Raw genomic sequence first — 23,990 nt, forward strand, 5'->3', positions numbered from 1 at the left:
CCCAAGAGGGGCCGCCTATCGCAGCCGCAACACTGCACGTTCTGGCTGGTAAGGCACGCGCCACTCGCCGAGGACACCGATGAATGAACCGTCGTTTTCATGGCGGGCATTACGCCGCTGCTCGCCCTTTCGGCCGCGGGACTCAAGGCGGAGATGGCAGGCAGTCTGGACGAGGTCGCACCTGCGTAACACGGACAGAGTACACCTAAGGACACGAGCATGCCCAAGACGAATGCATTGCCAAGCCATATTCCTCAACCACATTACTGAACACTTGAGCAATCTCAATTTTTGGAGCCTGCATGGTTATTACGGTCTTATGTGCTACCTAATGGATAAACCCTAAACTGTGCTAACTGCACCTTCTAGAAAGTTTTAAGTTGAATAAAAAAAAAATTGATTCCTTCTTGTGGAAAAATTTAAAATGGCTCTTTTCTGCAAAGCTCACAGCACCGATTCGCATTGCTTTAAATGCTGTGACAAGCGCAGCTTGCAGACCATTACCATATCTGTGCTATGTACGGAGGTACAACATGTTTTCTCGAAACAGCTTTCGGAAACGCCGGGCACGGTCGATATACCATTGCTGCCGATGGAGCGTGTGACGTTCCTTCCGAAAAGTCTTCAAGATTATGGCAGACCTTAAAAGAGCAACAAAGTTTACCCGGTTCAGCGCAAGAGTTTCTTCGTGAGTCGGGTCCTATAGCTCAAACCCGCTTGCTTGAAGCTTGCTGTTTTTGTGTTTTAGCGTTCTCTCGCCTCTGAGCAGTGCAGGAAGCTTCAGAATCAAGTACTGTGCTGTACCATCGCTCTCACACTTGACGCGATCGCTCGAGCACGTGGTCTCCACTGACAGGGCCGCTGGGCGTCTGAGAACACTGTGCAGAGTAGCCTGGGACGTTGCAGCGAGCGCTCAGCATCTTTAAATGCAAATGCATGACACGCACTCCAGCGTTCCTGTTCAGTGTGCAGGCGGTGGTACGTAGATTACTCCTGAGATCCAGTCGACATGCTGTCGTCGTTAGTGACGCTTAATGTTATTCCCTTTTATTTATGGAGATCATAATTGCACAGATATGTACAGTCTTTGTCAAAAGTAACCAGGCTGCACGTTTTTCTTCTCAGTTGTATATTAAAGCTATTATGGAAGCCCTCAAGCTCTAAATCTCTGTATGGTAAGAAGAACCCCTGTTCTCACCTTCAAAGAACTTTTTGATCTGTAGGGAATCCGTGCGGGCTCTGTTATACGAATGAGAAGCAAACCATGCAGCCTGGTTACTTTTGACAAAGACTACATGCATGCGTATACATACGCATGAAAGCGTACATACATATGCAGGTACAAACACTTTGAAGACAGTCGCGTCGGGCATGACGTTTCTTCATAACATTCACAGCACAATCACATTTTTCCTTTTTTTAATGACTCCGCCTTTGCAAGAAACATGCGTAAACACTCACCGGCAACGTGGATGCGCACTGAACTATCCACTGCCTTGCTGCCAGCGCGACTCGGTGTGGTGGTTGACCGACGTGGCTCGTCGCTGACGGCGCATAGCTGGTCGTTGGCGCAGTTTCCTTCTTTTACTCGGAGCCCAACGTATGTCCCGGAACGTCTGCATGAAATAACGGCGCAGTCAGTTTCATGATGCAAAAATACCAGAAGCAGGACCAGAATGGCCTTACTGCACGGATTGTACAGCGTGGCGTTTTCATTTAATTTATTTCCTTTATCTGCGGTGCTTACGACTGACTGCGACGGCCTGTTCATTTTATATGTTATTTCTGTCTACATTCAAATTCTTCTATTCTATGTACTTTTCTTGTTACTAACGACACACGGCTTTTTTTTTTATACCTGTACTTAACGAGCCCCTCTTCTGCTCCGTTATTATGTCTTCGTACGCGAAGCTTCTATTCGATCCACATCCTCTCTGTTGACAATAAGGTAAATGCTTAGAATTGGTCTACAAAGACTTTCTTTAGAAAAACGCCATCATGACTACCGTCTACCACGCGTTTATTATAGTTCGCATTGTCTCAAGAGAGATTTATCACAGCCGCGTTAAGAGTCAAATATAGGGCTTTGCCTATGCAGCTTTGAAACCAAAGAGGAAGGAGGAAAAATGGAACCAGAGAGTGTGGCGACATGAAACACAAACGGGAGACCGCAAGCACGTGTTTCACATACCTGCATCGTGGCGTCGGCAGTGCTGGACGACGGTGAGCAGGGACAGAGCAGCGTGGCGCGCACGTCTTGGAGCTGGCGGTGGATGCACGGAGCCGCGGACACGACCGACGTAGGCAGCGCGTCATTCAGCGGGCCGCCAGTGTTCCCAGATTCGGGTCTTTTGCGGGTTTGAGGCTTAACTGCGGTGAATAAACGTGCTTCTCTGTTAGCCTGTGCTGGAACTCAACAGCCGGGCGCCACACACGTCAAGTGACCGCTCACCTGGAAGCAAAACGACTGCAGCCCGGTCTGGAGCAAACTGGTCTTTAGCTGAATCCAGGCTGCAGAAATAGAGAAAAGTGCAAGGAAATTTTGAACCAATACCGGAGCAGAGCTCAGTAGCAGTTACACTTGGAAAACAAGCCCCCTTTTAATACAACAAGAAAGGTTATCAACTGTGCTTCCAGGAGCTGTATGTGAGTGCGAGACGCACAAAACCTGACCAGATCGTCCGACTGGCAACCAGACGCTACAGCGACACCAGTGTTGTGAGGGACGCCGTAATGGAAGCCTCTGGAATAATTTAAAGCAGCTGGGGTTCTTTAACTTGCGCTGACATCACAACACACGGACGCGTTCATCGTTACGTCTTAATCGAGACGCGCGCGCAGCGCGGGAGTGCCGACAAGTACAGGGTCAATCACACTTAGAGGGAACACGACTCCGCCTGGCTGCGCACACGCGAAGCACTATTGCGACCAAGCCGGTGGCAAACCCGTGCAAAGGGGCAGATGACACGAAGTACCACGTCGAGGGTCCTCTTCTCGTGCCCCACTCCGCAATGATTCATGAACGGGTTGGATGCAATGGCACTTCGCAGGTACGTGGCCACGCGGAGCCGTGTTCCCTCTAAGTGTGATTGACTCTGTACGTCTGGTCACGGCCGGTCTTGACGCGCGCGCTCTCTCGCCCTCTAAGGAGAGAGGAGAGAGCGCGCGCGTCGAGACCGGCCGTGGTCTGGTTCAGCATCTCCCGACGGGAGGGGGGGGGGGGGGGGGGGTGTACCTATCCTATACGACGACTTGCTCTGTCACTTTAGGATCGGCGTGTGGGCGCTACCACCGCAGATATTTTAATGAATTGGCATTGGAAGCCCCACCATAAAGAAAAAGTGTCTCGCGCTCGGCGGCGTAGTGTTATGCACAAATACCACCTGCCATACGCCCCGGTTGCCTAGTGGCAAAGTGGAGGAAGGGAAATCCTCTCTCCGTTTGTAGGGGAGAGGAGGGAGTGGCCCGAAGGTGCTGGCACCAAAACAAATCAAAATGTATAAACACTATACTCCGTCTCACAAGATGTTTGCAGCACTACGAAAGTAGTGCTCTCTCGTCCAATCAGGGTGGCGCGCACTACATTAGTGTATTTCTACACGCCTGTGGTTCGATCCACCTGATGTCCAGGTGGCTTCTTTCTACCTCTAGCAGGTGGCGCGTGATGTCTTTTTATTCTTTTTTTGGTTTGTTTTTGGACAGGCGGACGCCCGTTCCAAAGGGACTAGCCCCACTTTTTTTGTCGCAACCTGTTCTCATCAGTTCCTCTGTTGTCGCGTCGCAGTAAATTTCAGTAATCGTGTCATGTGCATATAAATTTATTTACTCCAGCGTGCCGAGGCAGCCGAGTGTCGATGGTGGCGAAATGCAAAACAAGCCCATGTGCTGCGCGAGAGGCAACGCACGTTAAACGCACGCCTACCCTGGCGTCGCAGCTCCGCTATCTGGCGCAGGTACCGGCGGCGACACTGCACAATGTGCGTCGCTTCGATTAACATCGCATTCCGAGAGCGCTTCTTGTATCGGAAGCCAAGTTTCTTCAACATCCTCTGCATTGTCGCTGCGGACAAGGTCGGTAGCGTTTCGTCCTCTTCGAAATGCGCGACCACCTTCGCGATAGTTGGAATTTTCCCTCTCTGGCAAAAGGTGTGTACCACCCTTCGCAACACGCTGAGGTCAAAATCGTCCAGCTTCTTCGTCCGGTCGCGGCCTCTTCCGCCAGAACGCTTCTTCGGTGACAACACTCGGCCCGCGTTCGACGTCTCCGTTGTCCACTTGTAAAGCGTTCGCTCGCTCACCTGCGTGAGTTTTGCCGTCCTCTTGATGAGCGCATTTGTACTCCAACTGCCCCCGCACTCGACGCGAAGCGCTTCAAGAACATTTAATGCCACCTGCTTCGCCTGCTTGGGGAAACAGCGCACTGTCGGTGTAGAGCACACAGGAGACACAACTGACTCGACCGAGGCCATGTTGGAAAGTGCCGACGCATCACTACCTCGCAGCAGGCCGCCGCAGAGCTGTGTCCGTACGGGCTTGTCTGGTAATTTCACCAGTGATTGAAACACTCCCTACGATTTAAATATACCTGTCCAAATCATGTTTTTAGTCGCAGTGCTTATTGTTTTGATTAATAGTCATACACTCCTCAAATATTCGAGGGACTATTTTCTGCGTTTCTGTAGCCCTGATTGGACGAGAGAGCTCTACCTTCCGTAGTGCTGCAAACATCTTGTGAGACGAAGTATAATAAAATATATTATATATAGAAACTGGTATATAAATAAGAAAATATGGAGAGAAGACAAGAAGTACACGAGAAGCAATTGTAAGTGCTCAGGAAGAAGACCTAATGCTGAGACGTAGTCACCGCATAATAATAAGCGGCCCCGTAATGCTTGTAGCTTCCGTTGTCGGCAGTGTTGGGACGTCACGCCGAGATCGAGAGCGAACATCCGGGCACTGAATTCTACTCATCCGGGCATTAAAACGACAGCATCCGGGCACCGTACGAGATTTAACGACACTCTAAGCCCTCCTACAGGACCGGCATACAAGCGCCGGTAGCTTCGCGCCGAACGGGTGGTGGCGTGCCTCCCTTCCTGTATTGTGCGGTTCGGGGGTCCACTGAGAAGACAGAATTACTGCGCCATTTCCTTTCGTCAAAAAGCGTTGCGTTCAATGGGCAAGGCATCGCGCCGAACGGGTGGCGTCGTTCCGTGGACTGCCTGGGAGCGCTACAATACGCTGTCGCGTTCCACTCCTAAAGGCGGAGCTTAAGCGTCATTGATTAGCAGTTAATTTGTATTTAGTCATTAATCAGTAATTAGTCACTAATTAGTAATTTGTCATTACTTCGTCATCAACTATGTGTGACGTAATCCAGTGGTGACGTCACCAATGTCACATAGGCAAAGTGGTGCGGAAAAAGCTTTCGCCTCTACGCACTTTAGAGTTTCGAACGCGCTGCATATACATTCTTGTCAGGCCTGCGTCTCGTCGTGTCCACAGATGGCTGGAGGACAGTCAGATAAATGAGATCACGAAGTTTGCAGAGATAAGTGGCCGCAGCTGGCCCAGGTGGTGGTTAATTTCAGGCCGATGGGACAGGCGCTTGTCTCGCTGTGGACGTTATTGGGCGCATGGGCACGAAGATTACAAAGACGACGACGTTAGGCAAAGCTAAAACGGGGTACATCTGTCCGTATGCGGCTGTTATCACGGTGAAAACACATCCCGAGACACCTGTGGGCAAAAGGTGCGCAGTGCGTGCGCAATGTTTGGTTTATAAAACGCAACAATGGCGCACCGGAAAGGCTCAACTTCGAGTGCATCGGAACTGGCGCTTTGCTACCGTCATCATATAGCGCACCTAAACAATACCTTCAATTCCAATACGACATTATTCCAACGAATTTTAATACCCTTTAAAAGCATATTACGGAGGCTGTGTGGTACGAGAAAAAGAATTCTAGCTCTAAGAGAGAAAAAAAAATGTAGCTCTAAGAGAGAGAGAAAAAAAAATCTCCATTGGGCGAAACCCGCCACATGCAGCCATCTGACAATATTGCTGGTGCAAACGCATTCAAAGGAAACATGTCTTATGTACTCACTTTTGCTCAGACATTTTAATACTGGCCAAGGATTTGAGCTGGCAGCGGGCGATGCGCAATGCCACGATGGTAGGCATCAAAGTCCGGCAGCTGTCGAGAAAGCAAACAGCCAGTCTGCAAAGGCACTCCGACAAAAAGAGACGAGGTAGAGATAAGAATAAAACCGATGTGATTCCTTAATTCTTTAATAAATTATACTCTTTCTATGTCTAGAAAGTACGCCAGACATAACGCAAACCCCAGTATTGAACATCTGTTTAACAGAAGACTACGAAAAACCCAACCTGAATTTTTATGTTTTCAAGGGGTACAAAACTTGTCTAATTTTAATGAGGGTTTCTAAGTAACGTCCCACAGGTGATTATGATGATGACACGTTCTGATGACCGGTCCTGTAAAGGCCACTCATGAGACAAGCAATGCTTTCGCATTGAAACAGTGCGGAGTGCTTTGCGGCAGCGATATACAAGTACAAACGCAGCAGCATTCCCAGTCGTAGGTCGGGCGTTCCGTCCGCTGGCGCACTGGAAATTCGCCAATTTCAGGTGTTGTTGTTGATGTTAGTAGCTATATATTAACAAAAATAAAAATAGAAGGAAAACGATGTTGATAGCCAGGTCTTCTGGCATCGAAACCTGAATCACCTGAGCTGCGGCTTGCAGGAATAAAAAGATGGAGAGGACAGAAAGAGGGAAAGAAAGAGAGGGAACAAAAGAAGACAGGTTAAGGGTAAGGAGGCAGTATACACTATGTACAAATACAGGATATAGTGCAAAAGATGGAATCTGAACGCGAAGACGCCACATGCGAGACGCCAAAGGCGGAGCGCCGGTCGACAGCAAGACACACTGCTTATCCTTTCGGCCTGCATACCAGTACCAGGAATCAGCACGCCCGCTGTTTTCCGGACTGAAGGCGACCAAGTGACAGGTGTTAACTTTCAACTTTTGCGCCAGCACACACGTCGTTGCTTTACCCTGGAGACATTCTTAGTACCACTGAGCTCAGCTTTCACAAGTTGCACGTTTGAGACGACTACAGTCACGCCATGCAAGCAGATTGTCCTGAAGATTCCTTCATATATTGCAGAATTTCTTTCTGACACGAAAACAGTTAATTAAAAACACGTATAAGAATATAAACTCGTGGTTTAGGAGCTTTTTGAGACGCTCTACCATCGGCAGTGGAGTTTTAGCTCGAAACACAGCAAAAGGCGCCTGTGTGCTGCGTGATGCGAGTGCATGTTACGGATCCCCAGCTGGTCGCAATTCCCGAGACCTCCACTTCGGCAACTCTTTGTTCGTTTATTCTTTCGCTCCGTCCTTTCTCCCTTCACTTATAGCGTGGTTCGGGTGTCTGTCGAGATATGTGCGACAAGGAGTCATTTGCTTTTTAAAAATCGATTTTCAGACCTATTGTTCAAAAAGTATTTTTTTTTCCGGTTTATTTAGTAACTTGATTCGACGAAACAAATAGAATGGTTGGACAATGTGTAAAGCGGTCAAGAACTTCGTTAAGGTGGCGTTCATCTATTGTGCCCGGGTATATTTTCAACCTGGCGAGAGTTAATATTAAGCGGTCGCAGCTCGATGGTGGCGAAATGCTAGAGTTCCATGTGCTATGCAATGTCAGTGCACGCTAAAGGACAAAATTATCCGGAGCCCTTCAATGCGGCCACAGCGTTCGCAGCTCGATGGTGGCGAAATGCTAGAGTTCCATGTACTATGCAATGTCAGTGCACGCTAAAGGACAAAATTATCAGGAGCCCTTCAATGCGGCCACAGCGTTCGCAGCTCGATGGTGGCGAAATGCTAGAGTTCCATGTACTATGCAATGTCAGTGCACGCTAAAGGACAAAATTATCCGGAGCCCTTCAATGCGGCCACAGCGTTCGCAGCTCGATGGTGGCGAAATGCTAGAGTTCCATGTACTATGCAATGTCAGTGCACGCTAAAGGACAAAATTATCCGGAGCCCTTCAATGCGGCCACAGCGTTCGCAGCTCGATGGTGGCGAAATGCTAGAGTTCCATGTGCTATGCAATGTCAGTGCACGCTAAAGGACAAAATTATCCGGAGCCCTTCAATGCGGCCACAGCGTTCGCAGCTCGATGGTGGCGAAATGCTAGAGTTCCATGTGCTATGCAATGTCAATGCACGCTAAAGGACAAAATTATCGGGAACCCTTCACTGCGACCACCGTCATAGCTTGAGTAGCTTTGGGACATTAAGCCCCATAAAACAATATATTTAAATGGGACAGGTGCTATATGTCATCTAGGCAGCCTTCTATTAAAGTTTAACGGCATTCTATGCGTGTCGTCTTCATGTCACCTGGCATTTCCTGCAGCGCCAGCTGTCACCGGAGCACAATAGAAGACGCGGGTTCGTTCCCGGCCACAGCGGTCGAATTTCGATTCAGGCGAAATTCTAGAGGCCCGTGTACTGTTCGATGTTAGTTATGCGCACTTTCTTTCCTTAAAATCATCGAAGTGTAAAACGCTGCCAACGCCAACGAACACAAAGAACGCCGACGGCCCGTGGCTTCATGGCCGCGTTTCTGGCACAACGTTATCAATGCCAACGCTTGCAGCGCACATATGTCGCTACCGCCACGTAGATTAAAGCACGGCTGTGTCATCCTTTCCAAGCACCCGCTCCATTCGTTTCATAGCTTAAAACACGACTAAGTTGTCCATTGTCCAAGGGGGGTTAGATATGCGCCTTTCCTTTGCTTTCGAGGCTCAAGGTCATTTGAAGGTGAGAATTAGGCACGTGGCGATCCAAGCACGAGGTCCCATAGTGAAGCTTTCGCTTCAAGCTTTCGCTTCAATACCAAAGTGCGTCCTGGCTGATCGTAAACAACTGTTGGCGCATAGTGCACCAGTAAGGCTAATCTTTATCCGGCGTCTCTTCAGGCCGCTGCGTGAGAGGATTTTGCGTCTACTCCTGAGCACTGTGGTCTTGGCATATATGGGCTTGCAGCTGCAAGCTCAGAATCGCTTTGGCTTTGGCTTTACGTAGCTGATCCCATGTTCGATAGTTCGATCTCGGCAGCGGCAGTCGTATATCCATGGAGGCGTGTGCTGTTTGATGTTAACGTATTTTAAAGAGCTCCATATCCGAAGGGCTCTACTACGGCGTTCCGCTTAGCCCATGTGTCGCTACGTGGCGTTAACCTCTGCAATTTATCAATGATGACGTAGTAGTGGGCAGTGGTTTTTGATGATTCAGCGCTGTGACTAAATGTAAGGCTTATTTGCTGCTTTTTTAAAGCGAACCCATTCAGGAAAAAGATTTGAAGGTGCAAGTGATCAGGTAGAACGCTGTGAAAAGTGTACAGTCAGGCCGGAATGAAACCCGAACAGAGCATGTCAAGAAAAAAAAATATTTTACCTGCCTACTTTCAGCTGAAGTGTACAACTAGCCGGATTCATGTGTCTGGGTAAAGGGCCTACTGAAAGGCATAATCGAAAATAGGTTGCAAAGGAATATCTCGCTGCTAAGCAGAAATGTATGACATATGCGTGTTCGCGTTTCATTCCAGCCTGACTGTACAGAAGCAGGCGTTCTTAGCAAGAAAAAACTGCGCACGCGTCTTTTTTTTTAGGAAATTAAAGGCGCAATAGCTGTTTCACTTCTCGGTGAAAGCACTTCAGCGCAGGGGTTTGAGTAAAACGCGTCGCAAGTGCAACAGTGGTTATTGCGTTCGGCTAACGTGTACTGCTTGTTGTCAGTGCACGTTAAATATTCCCAGGTGGCCCGAATTATTCCGGAGCCCTTCATTACGGCACTTTTCTTTTCCCACTTTCATTCCCACCTTCCTCCCTTTCCTTACGGTGTGGGTCGGGTGTCCACGGCGATGAGTCAATTACTGCACCATATCCTCTCGTCAAAAAAAAAAAAATTCATTTTCATTTCGAACACCGTGGGCGATGCTGTCCCGGCGGCAGCGAGAAAGCGGGACAAAACCGGAACTTTATCTCAAATATTCGTGAACAGCGGCCTTTGGGTTATAACGTCGCTAGCGAATTATCACTGCACATGTATAATGTGCACGCAAAAAGAACCACGAAACGTTGCTGAGTTTAGAAAAAGAAGCTTCGTATTGACTGCCTAAATTTATCTGACCATCGCGTATCCTGAGGCTACTAAGAGTTTTCGGTGGCAATAAATTTTGAATAGTGCTGACGGATGATTTATGGCAGCTCGATTATTATGACTGCAGTAAAGCGAGGCATAGGAAATTGCCGCAGTTCGTTTGCAAGGTAGTACAAGGAAGCAGGATATATATTTTTTAATTTTGTCAAAAGTCTTAGACGGGTAAAATGACGGCTTGAGCGAATCAAATAGCACAAAACAAAACCAAAATGATCACAATTTATCAATGTACAGGCTTGGTAACTAGACTTCGGATCAAATGGTTTGCTTCAGAGGCCTACAGTGGAGACCCTTTACGGCGCCCCTGAAGCGTAAAAGGTCTTGAAAGGGTATAGTTGGATGAATTGAACGGAAAGTAGCTAAGGTGATTGCTTTAGGCCTAACGTGATCGCTTTAGGTGAACACTTTAGGCCGCGCTGACGTGCGGTTGGCTCCGTCGTAGCTTGAAAAGGCTGATAAACAGGGAAGTCGTTCACGCTCTACTTTATCCGGTGACCTGGGTCACTGCGGGAATGAAAGTCACCGTCCCGCTAGGGAAGCCTGGTCGCATAGCTGCTGAACTGATGACACTCGTATCGCTTAATACAGCGTGACAGCTAAAGCTTCACGCTGAATAGAACGTTTTTTGCCAGCTCTTGAGGAACTCGACATCGAACAACGTTGCCAAGAGAATGAAGAGTGCAGAAAAAGGTCCCTTACTTGCTGGAGGTTGTCTTGCTCAGTGACGAGAACGCACGAGTTTGTCTTGCTCAGTTGCGAGCACACATAAAGGAATGGCTGCTGATCACGAGAGGAACGCACGAGGAACGCGGTGGTGAACGCGTGGCTCCAGCTGTCGGCGAAGCAAGGAAGCAAGCGGCTGAAAAAAAAAAAAGAAAGGCCAAGTTGGAAAATTCAAAAAAACACCCAAAACAGTTTGTATGAAATAAAATCACCTTGCGCAATTAACGTTTATTTTTAGATCCTCAGATGTTTTTGATAGGTTGTTCAGAAATGGCGCGTCGGCGAAGTCTGAATGAACAAAGGCGCAATACGGTGTCGTCTTAGAAGGGTGCTTTAGAGACATCTGCTGTGTGTCCTTTCCTTTTGGGTGTACACCAGCATACGAAAGATGCGCATTTCTTTTCCTTAAAAGTAATTTTCATTCCATTATCCTTAAGGCCCTTACGGCGCATTTCGGGTGTCCACCGATATATGAGACACAGGCTTGGTTTCCTCTCCTTCGGGCAAGGCGTCGCGCCGAACGGGCGATGGGGTTCCGTGGATTCTTGGCAACGCTGCAACGCGCTGTCGCGTCCCACTCTTAAAGACTAAGCTCTAACATCCTACAGTTTTTTTTCCAATGTATTATTAGTTTCCTGGTTTTCAAACTTTGAATTCATTATTTTGTTTTGGTCTTTTTTAGTCAGTGCAAAATTGAACTATTACATGCGTTGCATTCGAACTTCCACATAAAGCCATCAGCTCGATTTCGATCTCCCAGCTAACAGGTCTTCTTTTGTGGGGTTGTACAGTCTGAGCCTATACGCTATTACTACTACTTTTCTGCTATAAATGCTCCTCTTTCCAGCAGTTAGCCGCAGGCTTCGGCGAGCGCGGCTTCGGCCGCTTATCTGTTTTTTTGAGCAGCGTCCGCTCCGGCGGACGCAGTTGTTGCTGCGACTAGAGATGTAAAATTTCAGGAAAATTTGAACGGCGTGAAAAAAAACCGTTTTTTTCAGGTTTTTTTTTCATGAAAAATTGGAAGTTTTGCAAAACATGACAGAAACAGATTTATTTGCAATAGCACAACAATCAATAATAATGCTCCGAAGTTCAGTCGAATATGCAGTTATAGATGCCATATTGTGAAACGAACTTCTGGTTCTATTGCACCGAGAAGATAAATGATTTGCACTTCATGCGAATATGGAGGTATAAATATCATATTTGTGGAACGAACTTCTTGTTCTATTGCACTGAGAAAGGGAACATGAAAACTGATCTATAAGTCACTCCATATGGGACTCAGAATCACTGTCGCTGGATGCGGCACTACGCGCAGCAGCATGGATTGAAGCTGTGTCCACAGCTAGGTTCGACTGCACATACACAAGCTTTCGACCGCGTTCCCCTGAGAGCCTGTTGCGAATCCTTGTATGGACATTCCCGAAACGTGACCAGTTTGTTCGCAGCTGGCGGATGATGGTGGTATCTGCAGCAGTCGGCAAGCCAGACGAGTTAGCGGCTGGTTGATGCAAAGGCCTTGCCACTAGGTAGATGGGGTCACGTGCTTCGCTGAAGACCCCTGTCCTGTACCAAATTCCTGCGGATGTTCTGTACTCTGCTATGTCGGAAATCAAGAAGCTAGGCTTGTATTTGGCTAAAACCGCTTACATGCACAGCAGCCTATGTTATTTATGCCGTGTGTGTAGCGCTGTAGAATTTGCAGCCGTTTTGTTCTACTTCAGCCGTGAGTTCAAGTATTAGTGTGTTTTTAAGTCAAGCCTGGATCTTATATGTGACCTGGCCTTCAACCCACGTACTCGTAGCACGAACGTTTTAAAAAGCAGTACCTGGCACCGGCGATGACGACTGCCCTCCAATCGTTCAAAGATGCACGCTGTAATTGTTTTCAAAGCAAAACCAAAACCTAAACTAAAAGCAAGCAATCGTAAAACCTTGAAATTGCATTGTGAAATTTTCAATGTTTTTTTCCATTTTCCCTCGTCTGAAAAAAACGAAAAAAACCGGTTTCTTTCCAAAATTGCAGTGTTTTTTTCAGGCCTTCACATCTCTAGCTGCGACGCGCGTCCTTTATTTCCTTTTTTCCTTTCCTCTGATCTTTTAACTCTCCTGTCTGCACGTGGCAGCGGTGGTGGCTCGGATCGAGCCAGTAGGCAGGCCCGTGCATTTTCCTTTTTAGAGCGCAGCTCTTTGGCGTCCGTTCCTGGGTTTCGCGTCGTCGTCGGCGTCGGCGTCGGCCTCGTAACCAGCTCCGCCCCCAATGTCATGCTTTTCAATTGGTCGAAATGCTCGTGACGTCACAGTGCGCGAATTTCAAATGGGGCCAATTGTACTTTGGCTAGTAACCATGCAACCAATCACAGGGATCGTATAGTGATGCTGCAACTAAGTTGGACTGAGTTTAGTTAATTGCTTAATTAATCAATTAGCCTAATTAATATAGAGGAGAATGAAGAGGTCAGAAGAAAAGAAAAGAAAGACGCGCGCCGCAGCGACAACAGCGTCCGCGGAAGGAGACGCTGCTGAAAAAAAAACATAAGTACGAAGCCGCGTTCCCACCACCACCACGCACTTCCCCACTCAGTAAGACGTTGCTCGTTTCATATACGTTGTGTCGAACATCCTAGACAGTTCCAACAATTGACAGATTAATGACAGAACACGATGGATAGAAATGCAATAATGTAAATATGAAATAGCCTAATTAACCTTTCTAGTTAGACCGCATAAATCTATAAAACCGAGAACGAAATTGGTCGAGTTGGGGAATTGAACCAGGGTCTCCGGAGTGCGATACGAGCACGCTAGCCACTCCGTAATGCCAGCTGAATGGTTTGGAATGAACAAAGGCGCGTCTAGCTAATACGGCGTCTTCGTTCACTCCCATCTTCCCCCTTCCCCTTACGGCGAGGTGCAGGTGTCCACCCAGATATGCGAGAGAGATACATTTCCTTTCCTCAAAAAATAAATTTACCGTCCAGCAAGGCGTACAGCCGAATTGGCGATGGCGTTTTGTGGACTCCCTGGCAGCGTTGCAAGACGCTGTCGCGTTCTACTCTTACAGGCGAAGCTTAACATGTTAACCACACATCAGTAACACACGCAGACAGCCAATGGACGCGTCATTCGCTGGCAGCACTTGATTCATCATTCACAACCACATTCTTAACGTACGCTCCCTTGCCGCACATGCCAAGGACGTACACCACGATCACAGTCTGCGCCATTCCTCTGTACTTTGCGTTGCTGAAACCTGGATGGATCCCGAAGAGCCTCTCGAAATCATAGATTTCCTATACTGCTGTGGTGCTCGCAGAGACCACAACAGAGCGGCGGGAGTCGCTATCTACTTGCGCACAGGTCTCTCTGCAATACCAGTCGAAATGTTTGGCACGTCACATGAACTTGGCGAACTGTGCGCCGCAAAGTTGCCCAACGGCTTGCTGGTAGTAGCTGCCTACTTCGCCCCTACCGCACTCACGAAAGACGTCGTGCACTTCCTGCAACTTGCATTAACCGTCCATCGATCCACACCGATGTTAGTAGTGGGGGACTTTAATGTTGACATAAAGACAAACAGCAATTTCCTAACACTTATGCGGAAGAACATCCCGTTCCTCTCGCTCGTAACGCGTCCCACGGCTGTGACAACCTCGCGAGGCACTTGTATAGATCTCGTCTTTGAGAATCAAGCATTGGTGTACCAAGTCGAACATATATCAGTCTATTTCTCCGACCACAAAGCTTCATTCATGACTGTCAAGAACTGTTAGTGGAATCTTTGTTAAAGGAATACGTGTGAAAAATAACAAAAAAACTCTGTGATAGCGCATACATGTGTTGCTCGATTTCTTTGCCTCAATCTATCGAAAAGGTGAAACAGCTTTTTGCTGCGCTCAAATTTCGCATTACGAAGTAACGTAATCGTCGGTAATTTTTCTTTCAAAGAATCCCATGCTCAATATTGATGCTGAAATGATCGGCCATAGCGGTATTCGAGGAATGGCTGCACTTCAGGTTTCTGCTTGCACGGCCGTATAGCAGATGATGTTACCAAGAACCACACACCATTCCTTACACAGAAGTAGCATGTAGGCAGTGCTTTCAGAATGACGCGTAAAGCGAATTTTATGGTGAATGCGTTCCTCTTGTGAACGTTTTTTTATCCTTCTCTCAGTCACAACAACAACAGTTAGCCGCATGTGTCTTGGCCACTCCCCCGTATTGGGTATGTGCCATTTTATTTGAGGCCAACCAACCTGTGTTGATATGCGTCTGCGTTCGAGTGACGTGAGAACCATGACGTCATTGCCTGCATATATTTGGCTGCAATAAACGGACGGGCGTCTTTCGCTCTGGGCTTGGACACGGACCTCGCTGCGCTAGTTGTTCGCTAAGGCCTGGCCAGCAAACTAACTCTTTAGCCAATGCTCGGCTTTAATGGCGCGCTCTTGCTAGTATGAGGCTAGATGGGAAGGAGTTGGTTCTGACTTGTGGGTTATCAATAATCGCCACTATTTAGTGCTGGTCGATTATCTGTCTCGCTACCCGGAAGTTGCGCTTCTGCCTTCAACTGCAGCTGTAACCGTTATAGAAAGGATGAAGACCATTTTTGCTCCTCATGGCATTCCGGAAACGGTAGTGACAGACAATGGACCGCAATTTTCATGCTCCGAGTTTGAAACTTTTGCTGTTGAGCATGGTTTCAGTCACGTGAGTGTCAGCCCAAGGCACCCGCAAGCTAATGGGGAAGTGGAAAGAATGGTGCAAACAATCAAGCGTCTTATAGACCGTTTACAGCGCGCAGTTCTTCCGTTTGAGACCAGATGGCGCCACAGGTACGCTCGGAACACGGCGTCATTACTTGCCTCGTAAGTCGCCGGCGTGTATGCCTCGACGCAGCAGTTAAAGTGTGGAAAGAGAAAACACATGCTCTGTTGTGGATTGCAAGAATTGCGACAAACAGTTAAATGGGCGGGATGCGATCGTTTGCGAGCTTCACGGAACCGAAGGACGTACTGCCCCTGTTCGCGCCCGTTGGGCATCCACCCTTTCCGAACGGGCGAACGCAACACACATGTTCGCCAGCGCAAGACAGCGTATATCGAAAGAAGGGTCTCGATCTTAGAAAATCTTTGAGGGTAAGTGCGCAGCAAAGCCGCATGAACAAGCTGTCCCGCCACCGAAACGTCACGAAAAAAAAAGACGACTTACGCTCCTATACCGCTACTGCATATTGTGCAGTGCATAGCCGTGCGAGCCGACAACGCTTACCGTCAGTTCGTTTATTACACACCGTCTTGGTGCTACTGTTGAACTTCGCTCCAAGTAGCGCGGTTTTCGTGGACCACAATCGGAATAAGGCATTTGTGTTACGGCTGCTGTGCTCTGCGGTTGTCATTTCCTCGCAATCCATGGGAGACAGCCACTAGAAGTGACTCCGGCTGATTACTTACAACCAACGAGACCTCGAGCATTTTGATTCCGCATATCGAGCATGGAGCGTACCACAATTTTATACTATGTGAGGCTGACATAATTGTGAACTTCGTGTAGTGAACGCTCGGTCATGCGCGCGTTATAACAATTCGCGGAATCCTTGGAAACGATTGCATGCAAGCTTGTGAAGGCTGCTTGATGCATGATACTGCTTACATGATTGGGTAACATTCGTTTGTTGATTTATTTTTGTCACCTTCCTTTGTTTAGCAAACCAAGAGAAAATATTTTAGGCTTACTAATTAAGCACCTTTAACAGGTTGTAAACATGAGTACGATGTGCATGTGCGCGTTCTACAGCAGTGTCTGCATGCATGTACGTAATACGACAACGACCTGCGCAGCCGCAGGGTCAATAAACCTTGCTGTTTTAGATAATAACAATAAAAAAAAATATTAAGCGAAGCCTTCAGCGGCATTCAGGCGATCCACCCGTTGCCTTGAACAGGCGGCCGGAGCTCAGCGGCTCTTCGAAACATGAAGCCCGATCACGTTTCCACGCCTAAAGTGATCAAATTGGGGTTTTTGCATGTCCTTCGAAGCTTTGGACAAACCACAGTGTCGTCTTCCCACTCCTTTACAACCGTATCAGCCAAAACACTGCTTGTCGGAACTGAAACGTCAGACGCAGCAGCCTTCGCGACGAGGCGCGCGCCGAGCGGTCAGGAGGCGAGTAATGGCGGCGTGATCACGTGATCAAAGATGGCAGCCCCCATGATACGCCGCTGTAAAGCGTCTATACTTAAATCGAAAGACCCCTACCTCGCACTTCTCGCATACAGGGCGACACCAGGAGTGCTGGGCTACAGTCCTGCAGAAATCCTGATGGGTCGACGCCTAAGGACTCGCGTTCTGATGGCACCTGAACTGCGGGGCCCAACACAGAGTAGAAAAAATTAGGAGTCACTTTGGCGACTAAAGTGGTGCAAGGCGAAAGCCTTAGTACAGCATTCTGTCACGAATGTGGTTGTGAATGATGATTCAAGTGCTGCCAGCGAATGACGCGTCCATTGGCTGTCTGCGTGTGTTACTGATGTCTGGTTAACATGTTAAGCTTCGCCTGTAAGAGTGGAACGCGACAGCGTCTTGCAACGCTTCCAGGGAGTCCACAGAACGCCATCGCCAATTCGGCTGTACGCCTTGCTGGACGGTAAATTTATTTTTTGAGGAAAGAAAATGTATCTATCTCGCATATCTGGGTGGACACCTGCACCTCGCCGTAAGGGAAAGGGGGAAGATGGGAGTGAACGAAGACGCCGTATTAGCTAGACGCGCCTTTGTTCATTCCAAACCATTCAGCTGGCATCACGGAGTGGCTAGCGTGCTCGTATCGCACTCCGGAGACCCTGGTTCGATTCCCCAACTCGACCAATTTCGTTCTCGGTTTTATTGATTTATGCGGTCTAACTAGAAAGGTTAATTAGGCTATTTCATATTTATATTATTGCATTTCTATCCATCGTGTTCTGTCATTCACCTGTCAATTGTTGGAACTGTCTAGAATGTTCGACACAACGTATATGAAACGAGCAACGTCGAACTCAGAGGGGAAGTGCGTGGTGGTGGAGCGAACGCGGTTTTTCAGCAGCGTCTTCTTCCGCGGACGCTGTTGTCGCTGCGGCGCGCGTCTTTCTTTTCCTCTTTCTTCTGACCTCTTCATTCTCCTCAATCTTAAATAGGCTAATTGATTAATTAAGCAATTAACTAAACTCAGTCCGACTTAGTTGGAGCATCACTATACGATCCCTTTGATTGGTTGCATGATTACTAGCCAAAGTACAATTGGCCCCATTTGAAATTCGCGCACTGTGACGTCACGAGCATTTCGACCAATTGAAAAGCGTGACATTTTCTGTCGACAACAACTGCTTACAACGATGAGGCATTAAAGGCTTCCGCCTTAATAACTGATGCTACAGCTAAGGATAATTCGAATCGAAAGTTGCAAGCGCGTTACTACAAGAAACGTCATCGTGCTAGGGATCTCGTTCGGTTGAAGGTCGGTGATCCTGTGTGGGTTCAAGAGTTGAAAACAAGGGCCACTGTAGTTTGGGCTTCAGCTACCGCGCGGTCCCTCGTAGTACGCACAGAAGAAGGTGCTCTGTTGCGCCGTAATCGACGAATGTTAAACCGCTTGCCAATTGTTGGGAAAGCAAAAGGAAGTTATGAGTTGCCCAATGACCATGGTCAGGAGGAGCCAGGTGTGTCAGTCAGGGAAGCGCCTGCCAGGGTAAACAGCAGTGCGGCCGAGGCAAAAGACTAACGCCAGGTGCCTTCGGCTCCAGTCACGGTGACCAGGTCGGGAGGAGAAGTTCGCCCTCCCGTTCGCTGGGGATATGATGAGTAATCTTTTGTGTGTGCGCGTTCTCGGTCTGAGCCATGCAGAGTGTATTTTTTTTGTTGAACAGAGAAAAGTTGTTATCTGGTTGTAAAGTTTGCACATTTGCCTGTGAAGTAGTTAGTGCCTCAAATGTGATATCGGGATTTCTGATGTTGTCCAAAAAGGGGGATGTGCTGATATGCGTCTGCTTTCGAGTCACGTGAGAACCATGACGTCATTGGTTGTATATATTTGGCTGCAATAAACGGATGGGCTCTTTCGCTCTGGGCTTGGACGCGGACCTCACTGCTTCTCGATGTGTCTCCGCTCGGATGGAACGATCACCCCGATAGCGGCCGGACGCCGCTACGACACAACCAACCATCAATTCGACCACATGAGAACTTCCTACACCTCTGCGGATTGTTGCTGGTGTGGCATGTAGGAATCGGGTCCTTCGGATCTCTAAGCGATACTGGGAGCTCATCTGAAGCGATAACGCCCAGCCCGCTGAAACAATCCACTCTTACGTGCCATGGAAACAAATGATGTGACGTAAGCGAGAAGTCTCGTCCGTTAGGGCAGCTAAAGCTCGAAAAAAATTTATAGAACAGCTTATCTTAACGGCACTCATCTATGGGGCAGGAACGTGGAGGCAAACGAAAAGGTTGGTTGGTTTTATTTATTGGGGTTTAACGTCCCAAAGCAACTCGGGCTATGAGAGACGCCGTAGTGAACGGCTCTGGAAATTTAAGTTCAGCACAACACAGTCACCTATGGGAAGGAAAATTATAGGTGTCGTTTTAAGAGACAGGAAGAGGGCACAGTGGGTCTGAGAACAGACGAGGGGTAATGACATGCTGGTCGAAATCAAGAGGAAGAAATGGGCTTGGGCAGGGCATGTAATGCCAACTCAAGATAACCGCTGGTTCTTATTAAGGGTAACAGAGTAAATTCGAAGAGAAAGCAAGCGTAGCAGCAGGTCGCAGAAAGTTAGGTGAGCGGATGAGATTAAGAAGTTTGAGGGAATACGGTGGCCGCTGCTGCGAATGATTACTCGCTGTTCTGCTACCCGTAGACCTTGTTCTGCTACCCGTAGACACGTAGTAGCATGCTAGTGGGCACGAGCCAGCATCCAGAAACTAAGAGAACTGATCTTGTGGGCGCGGTGGCCATTGGGCGCGGTGGCCATTGGGCGCGGTAAAAATTAGTATTAGATCCCGACAATACCTCCAGGACAGAACGTGATAAATCTGCAGGGGACACAACGCGTAGCGCTACAGCGCTGAACTTGCTGTGTATGTAGTAAAAATACACGAGCCGATGCTTCGCTTCTGTAAACAATGGCTATAGTATAATATGTTGGGTCTGCTTTTTTGGCGTCTACCATTCGTTGAAAAGAGAATAAGCAGTGCATTTAAGAAAGCGAGCAGCTTCACATGCATTAACAGGTGGGTTAATGTCGAATTGTTCAGTTATGCGGATACTTCTGCATTAGTTTATGGTTTGGTTTGGTTTATGGGGTTTAACGTCCCAAAGCAACTAAGGCTATGAGAGACGCCGTAGTGGAGGGCTCCGGAAATTTCGACCACCTGGGGTTCTTTAACGTGCACTGACATCGCACAGTACACGGGCCTCGAATTTCTCCTCCAAAGAAATTCAGCCGCCGCGACCGGGATCGAACCCGCGTCTTTCGGGCCAGCAGCCGAGCACCATAGCCACTGAGCCACCGCGGCGGCTGCATTAGTTTATAGATTTGCGTAAATAAACTATGGCAACAAATGCAAGGAACAATTATAACGCGCATTATTCTTCCCAAGGTTGTTAGAAACTTCGAATAAATTGACCATTAAATAAATGGAGGGTGATAGCCGTAGCATCATTCGCGAAGCCGTTTATTAGCCACTAACGCCACTCTGCAGCGAATGTGTGCTGCTGCGGTAGGCCTGATGCACACTTGAGAGTGCCTTCACTCGGCGAGCGTGAGAGGGTATGCAGGCTGTGTAAGTATATCCGGGGAACAGTGCGCTACAAGCGCGTAGCGTGGGCGCCGATGGGCCGGAAAAATTTCTAAAGAAGTGCGGCCGAATGCGCTGAACTGTTTTCAAGTCGTGCACTACGTCGAAAAGTCACAGCCAAATCGTACTATCATAGTGTCCCACCTCAGGACGATGCTTGCACTCAGTCAAACATTAGGGTTGAAAACAATAGCCGAACTTGCGCGGCAACAGTCACCACATTGGTGACTGTTGCTCCGCAAGTTCAGCTAAAAAGACACGGACACAAGTGTGTCTCCCTTGTGTCCGTGGCTTTTTAGCGCTACGTGGCAAGTGAACTATCACCAACTCGCCGAAGCTTCTACGCTGGCAAATTATGGGGTGAGTTCGGAACCACCAAAGCTTGATTGGTACGACGCAACATAAAAACAGGACGCTGTTCACAGTGGACTCATTATTTCCACTTGAAAAGGCTTGTGCCAAATGGCAGTGTTCGGTAAAAGCGGGCTCGAAGCAGGCGGTGTACCATGTGGCCATCAGTCACTGAGAGAAGAATAAAAACTGATTCGGATTCCATACCCAAGCTTCTTCAAGAGAGTTCGCAAAGCGTGACGTGCAGCAAAGAACACAATTATGTGGTTCACTTGCCACATAGCGCTAAGACGACACGGACACAAGTGTGTCTCCTTTGTGTCCGTGTCTCTTTAGTGCTACGTGGCGAGCGAACCATCAACTCGCCGAAGCTTCTACGCTGGCAAATTATGTGGCGAGTTCTGAACCACCAAAGCTTGATTGGTACTACGCAACGTAAAATAAAAACAGGACGCTGTTCACAGTGGACTCATTATTCCCACTTGAAAAGGCTTGTGCCAAATGGCAGTGCCTCCCTTGGCAACCTCCGTGGTTCCATGCAGATCTTGTGGTCTCAAGTTAGGAACTAATGACAGTATGCGGAACACACGACTGCGCTTTTGCGTGTAAGAAGATTTTTATACGATTTCTCCATAAATACAATTATTGAAACGTATGGATGCTTTGGTGTTTGCTGTGGAAAGTAATTGCCGATAATAATGCAGCCAGGCTCTGTGGTCGGATAACAAACACGGCATGCGCTGCGGCTTCCCCAGACATGGTTGCAATGCCTAACTATGTCCAGACGGGAATTAACGATGGAGAAACTTCATAGCACCTCGTTGCCTGAACTGTCGCTGCCCGACGAGCTCCGGTATTTGCCAGGTTACGTGCGCGGCTCCGCCTCTCGGGATGTTCCAGGCCGACTGCGGTTTCGTATCGAAACACAGCGGCTTGGACCCAAGAGGGGCCGCCTATCGCAGCTGCAACACTGCACGTTCCGGCTGGTAAGGCACGCGCCACTCGCCGAAAACCCCGATGACCGAACCGTCGTTTTCATGGCGAGCATTACGCCGCTGCTCGCCCTTTCGGCAGCGGGACTCAAGGCGGAGACGGCAGTCAGTCTGGACGAGGTCGCACCTGCGTAACACGGACAGAGTGAGCCAGTGGATACGAGATGGCTCAAGACGAATGCATTGTCAGGCCAAATACCTCAGCCACATTACTGAACGCTTGAGCAGTGCTAAGTTGGGGAGTCTGCATGGTTGTTGCGGTCTTATATGCTACCTAATGGATAAACCCTAAACTGCGCTAACTGCACCTTCTAGAAAGTTTTAAGTTCAATAAATAAAAAAAAAGATCCACAAAAGATCCCTACTTGTGGAAGAATTTAAAATGAAGCTTTTCTGCAAAGCTCACCGAACCGAGTCGCTTTGCATTAAATGCTGTGACAAGCGCAGCTTGCAGACCATTACTATATCTGGGCTCTGTAAGGAGGTACAACATGTTTTCTGTAAACAGCCTTCGGAAATGCCGGGCACGGTCGATATACCGTTGCTGCCGACGCAGCGTGTGACATTGTTTTCGTAAAGTCATCAAGATCATGCCAGACCTTAAACAGCAACACATTTTAGCCGGTTCAGCGCAAGAGTTTCTTCATAAGTCGGGTCCTATCGCTCAAACCCGCTTGCTTGCTGTTTTCGTGTTTTAGCGTTCTCTCGCCTCTGAGCAGTGCAGGAAGCTTCAGAATCAAATACTGTGCTGTACCATCGCTCTCACACTAAATGCGATCGCTCGAGCACGTGGTTTCCACTGACAGGGCCGCTGGGCGTCGGAGAACACTGTGCAGAGTGGCCTGGGGCGGTGCAGCGAGCGCTCAGCAGCTCTAAATGTCAATGCATGACACGCACTCCAGCGTTCGTGTTCAGTGTGCAGGCGGTGGTACGTAGATTACTCCAGAGATCCAGTGGACAGTGCTGTCGTTAGTGACGCTTAATACTGTTCCCTTTTATTTGTGTCGATCATAATTGCAAGGATATGTACACGCATGCGTATACGTACACATGAAAGCATACATACATATGCAGATACAAACACAATGAAGACAGTCGCGTCGGGCATGACGTTTCTTCATAACATTCACAGCACACAGCACAATCACACTTTTCCTTTTCTAATGACCTCTGCCTTTACAAGAAACATACGTGCCCTGCTTCACTCACCGGCAACGTGGATGCGCACTGAGCTGTTCACTTCGTTGCTGCCAGCGCGACTCGGTGTGGTGGTTGACCGACGTGGCTCGTCGCTGACGGCGCATAGCTGGTCGTTGGCGCAGTTTCCTTCTTTTACTCGGAGCCCAACGTATGTCCCGGAACGTCTGCATGAAATAACGGCGCAGTCAGTTTCATGATGCAAAAATACCAGAAGCAGGGCCAGAATGGCCTTACTGCACGGATTGTACAGCGTGGCGTTTTCATTGAATTTATTTCCTTTATCTGCGGTGCTTACGACTGACTGCGACGGCCTGTTCATTTTATATTTTATTTCTGTCTACATTCAAATTCTTCTATTCTATGTACTTTTCGTGTTACTAACGACACACGGCTTTTTTTTATATCGGTACTTAACGAGCCCCTCTCCTGCTCCTGTTATTATAGCTGCCACGTCATCGTTAGCCAAGTTTTTATTCGATCCACATCCTCTCTGTCGACAGTAAAGTAAATGCTTGGAATTGGTCTACAAAGACTTTCTTTAGAAAAACGTCATCATGTCTACCGTCTACCGCGCGTTTAATATAGTTCGCAATGTCTCAAGAGAGATTTAACACA

The 23,990-nt window shown here is 48.2% G+C and overlaps 1 protein-coding gene across 2 annotated transcripts in view; it reads right to left on the minus strand.

Moving 5' to 3' along the window:
* Positions 1-44: 44 nt before the first annotated feature.
* LOC149342607 (uncharacterized) overlaps positions 45-23,990 on the minus strand; it is a 33,819-nt gene continuing 9,873 nt past the window's right edge. Inside the window, exons 6-12 of one of the 2 annotated variants that reach the window (XM_089544985.1) lie at positions 23,385-23,539; positions 10,969-11,128; positions 6,111-6,235; positions 2,453-2,511; positions 2,192-2,370; positions 1,462-1,616; positions 45-181 (exon numbers count right to left, since the gene is read on the minus strand). In XM_089544985.1, the coding sequence (XP_089401111.1) occupies positions 1,485-1,616; positions 2,192-2,370; positions 2,453-2,511; positions 6,111-6,235; positions 10,969-11,128; positions 23,385-23,539 (810 nt within the window). In that variant the 3' untranslated portion in view covers positions 45-181; positions 1,462-1,484. Of the gene's footprint in view, positions 182-1,221; positions 1,240-1,461; positions 1,617-2,191; positions 2,371-2,452; positions 2,512-6,110; positions 6,236-10,968; positions 11,129-23,384; positions 23,540-23,990 lie in introns of those variants that run through there. The other variant, XM_089544988.1, reaches the window with a different exon arrangement.

This window comes from Amblyomma mixtum, chromosome 5, assembly GCF_055824585.1.
Source record: "Amblyomma mixtum isolate Tamu chromosome 5, ASM5582458v1, whole genome shotgun sequence".
Taxonomy (NCBI): domain Eukaryota; kingdom Metazoa; phylum Arthropoda; class Arachnida; order Ixodida; family Ixodidae; genus Amblyomma; species Amblyomma mixtum.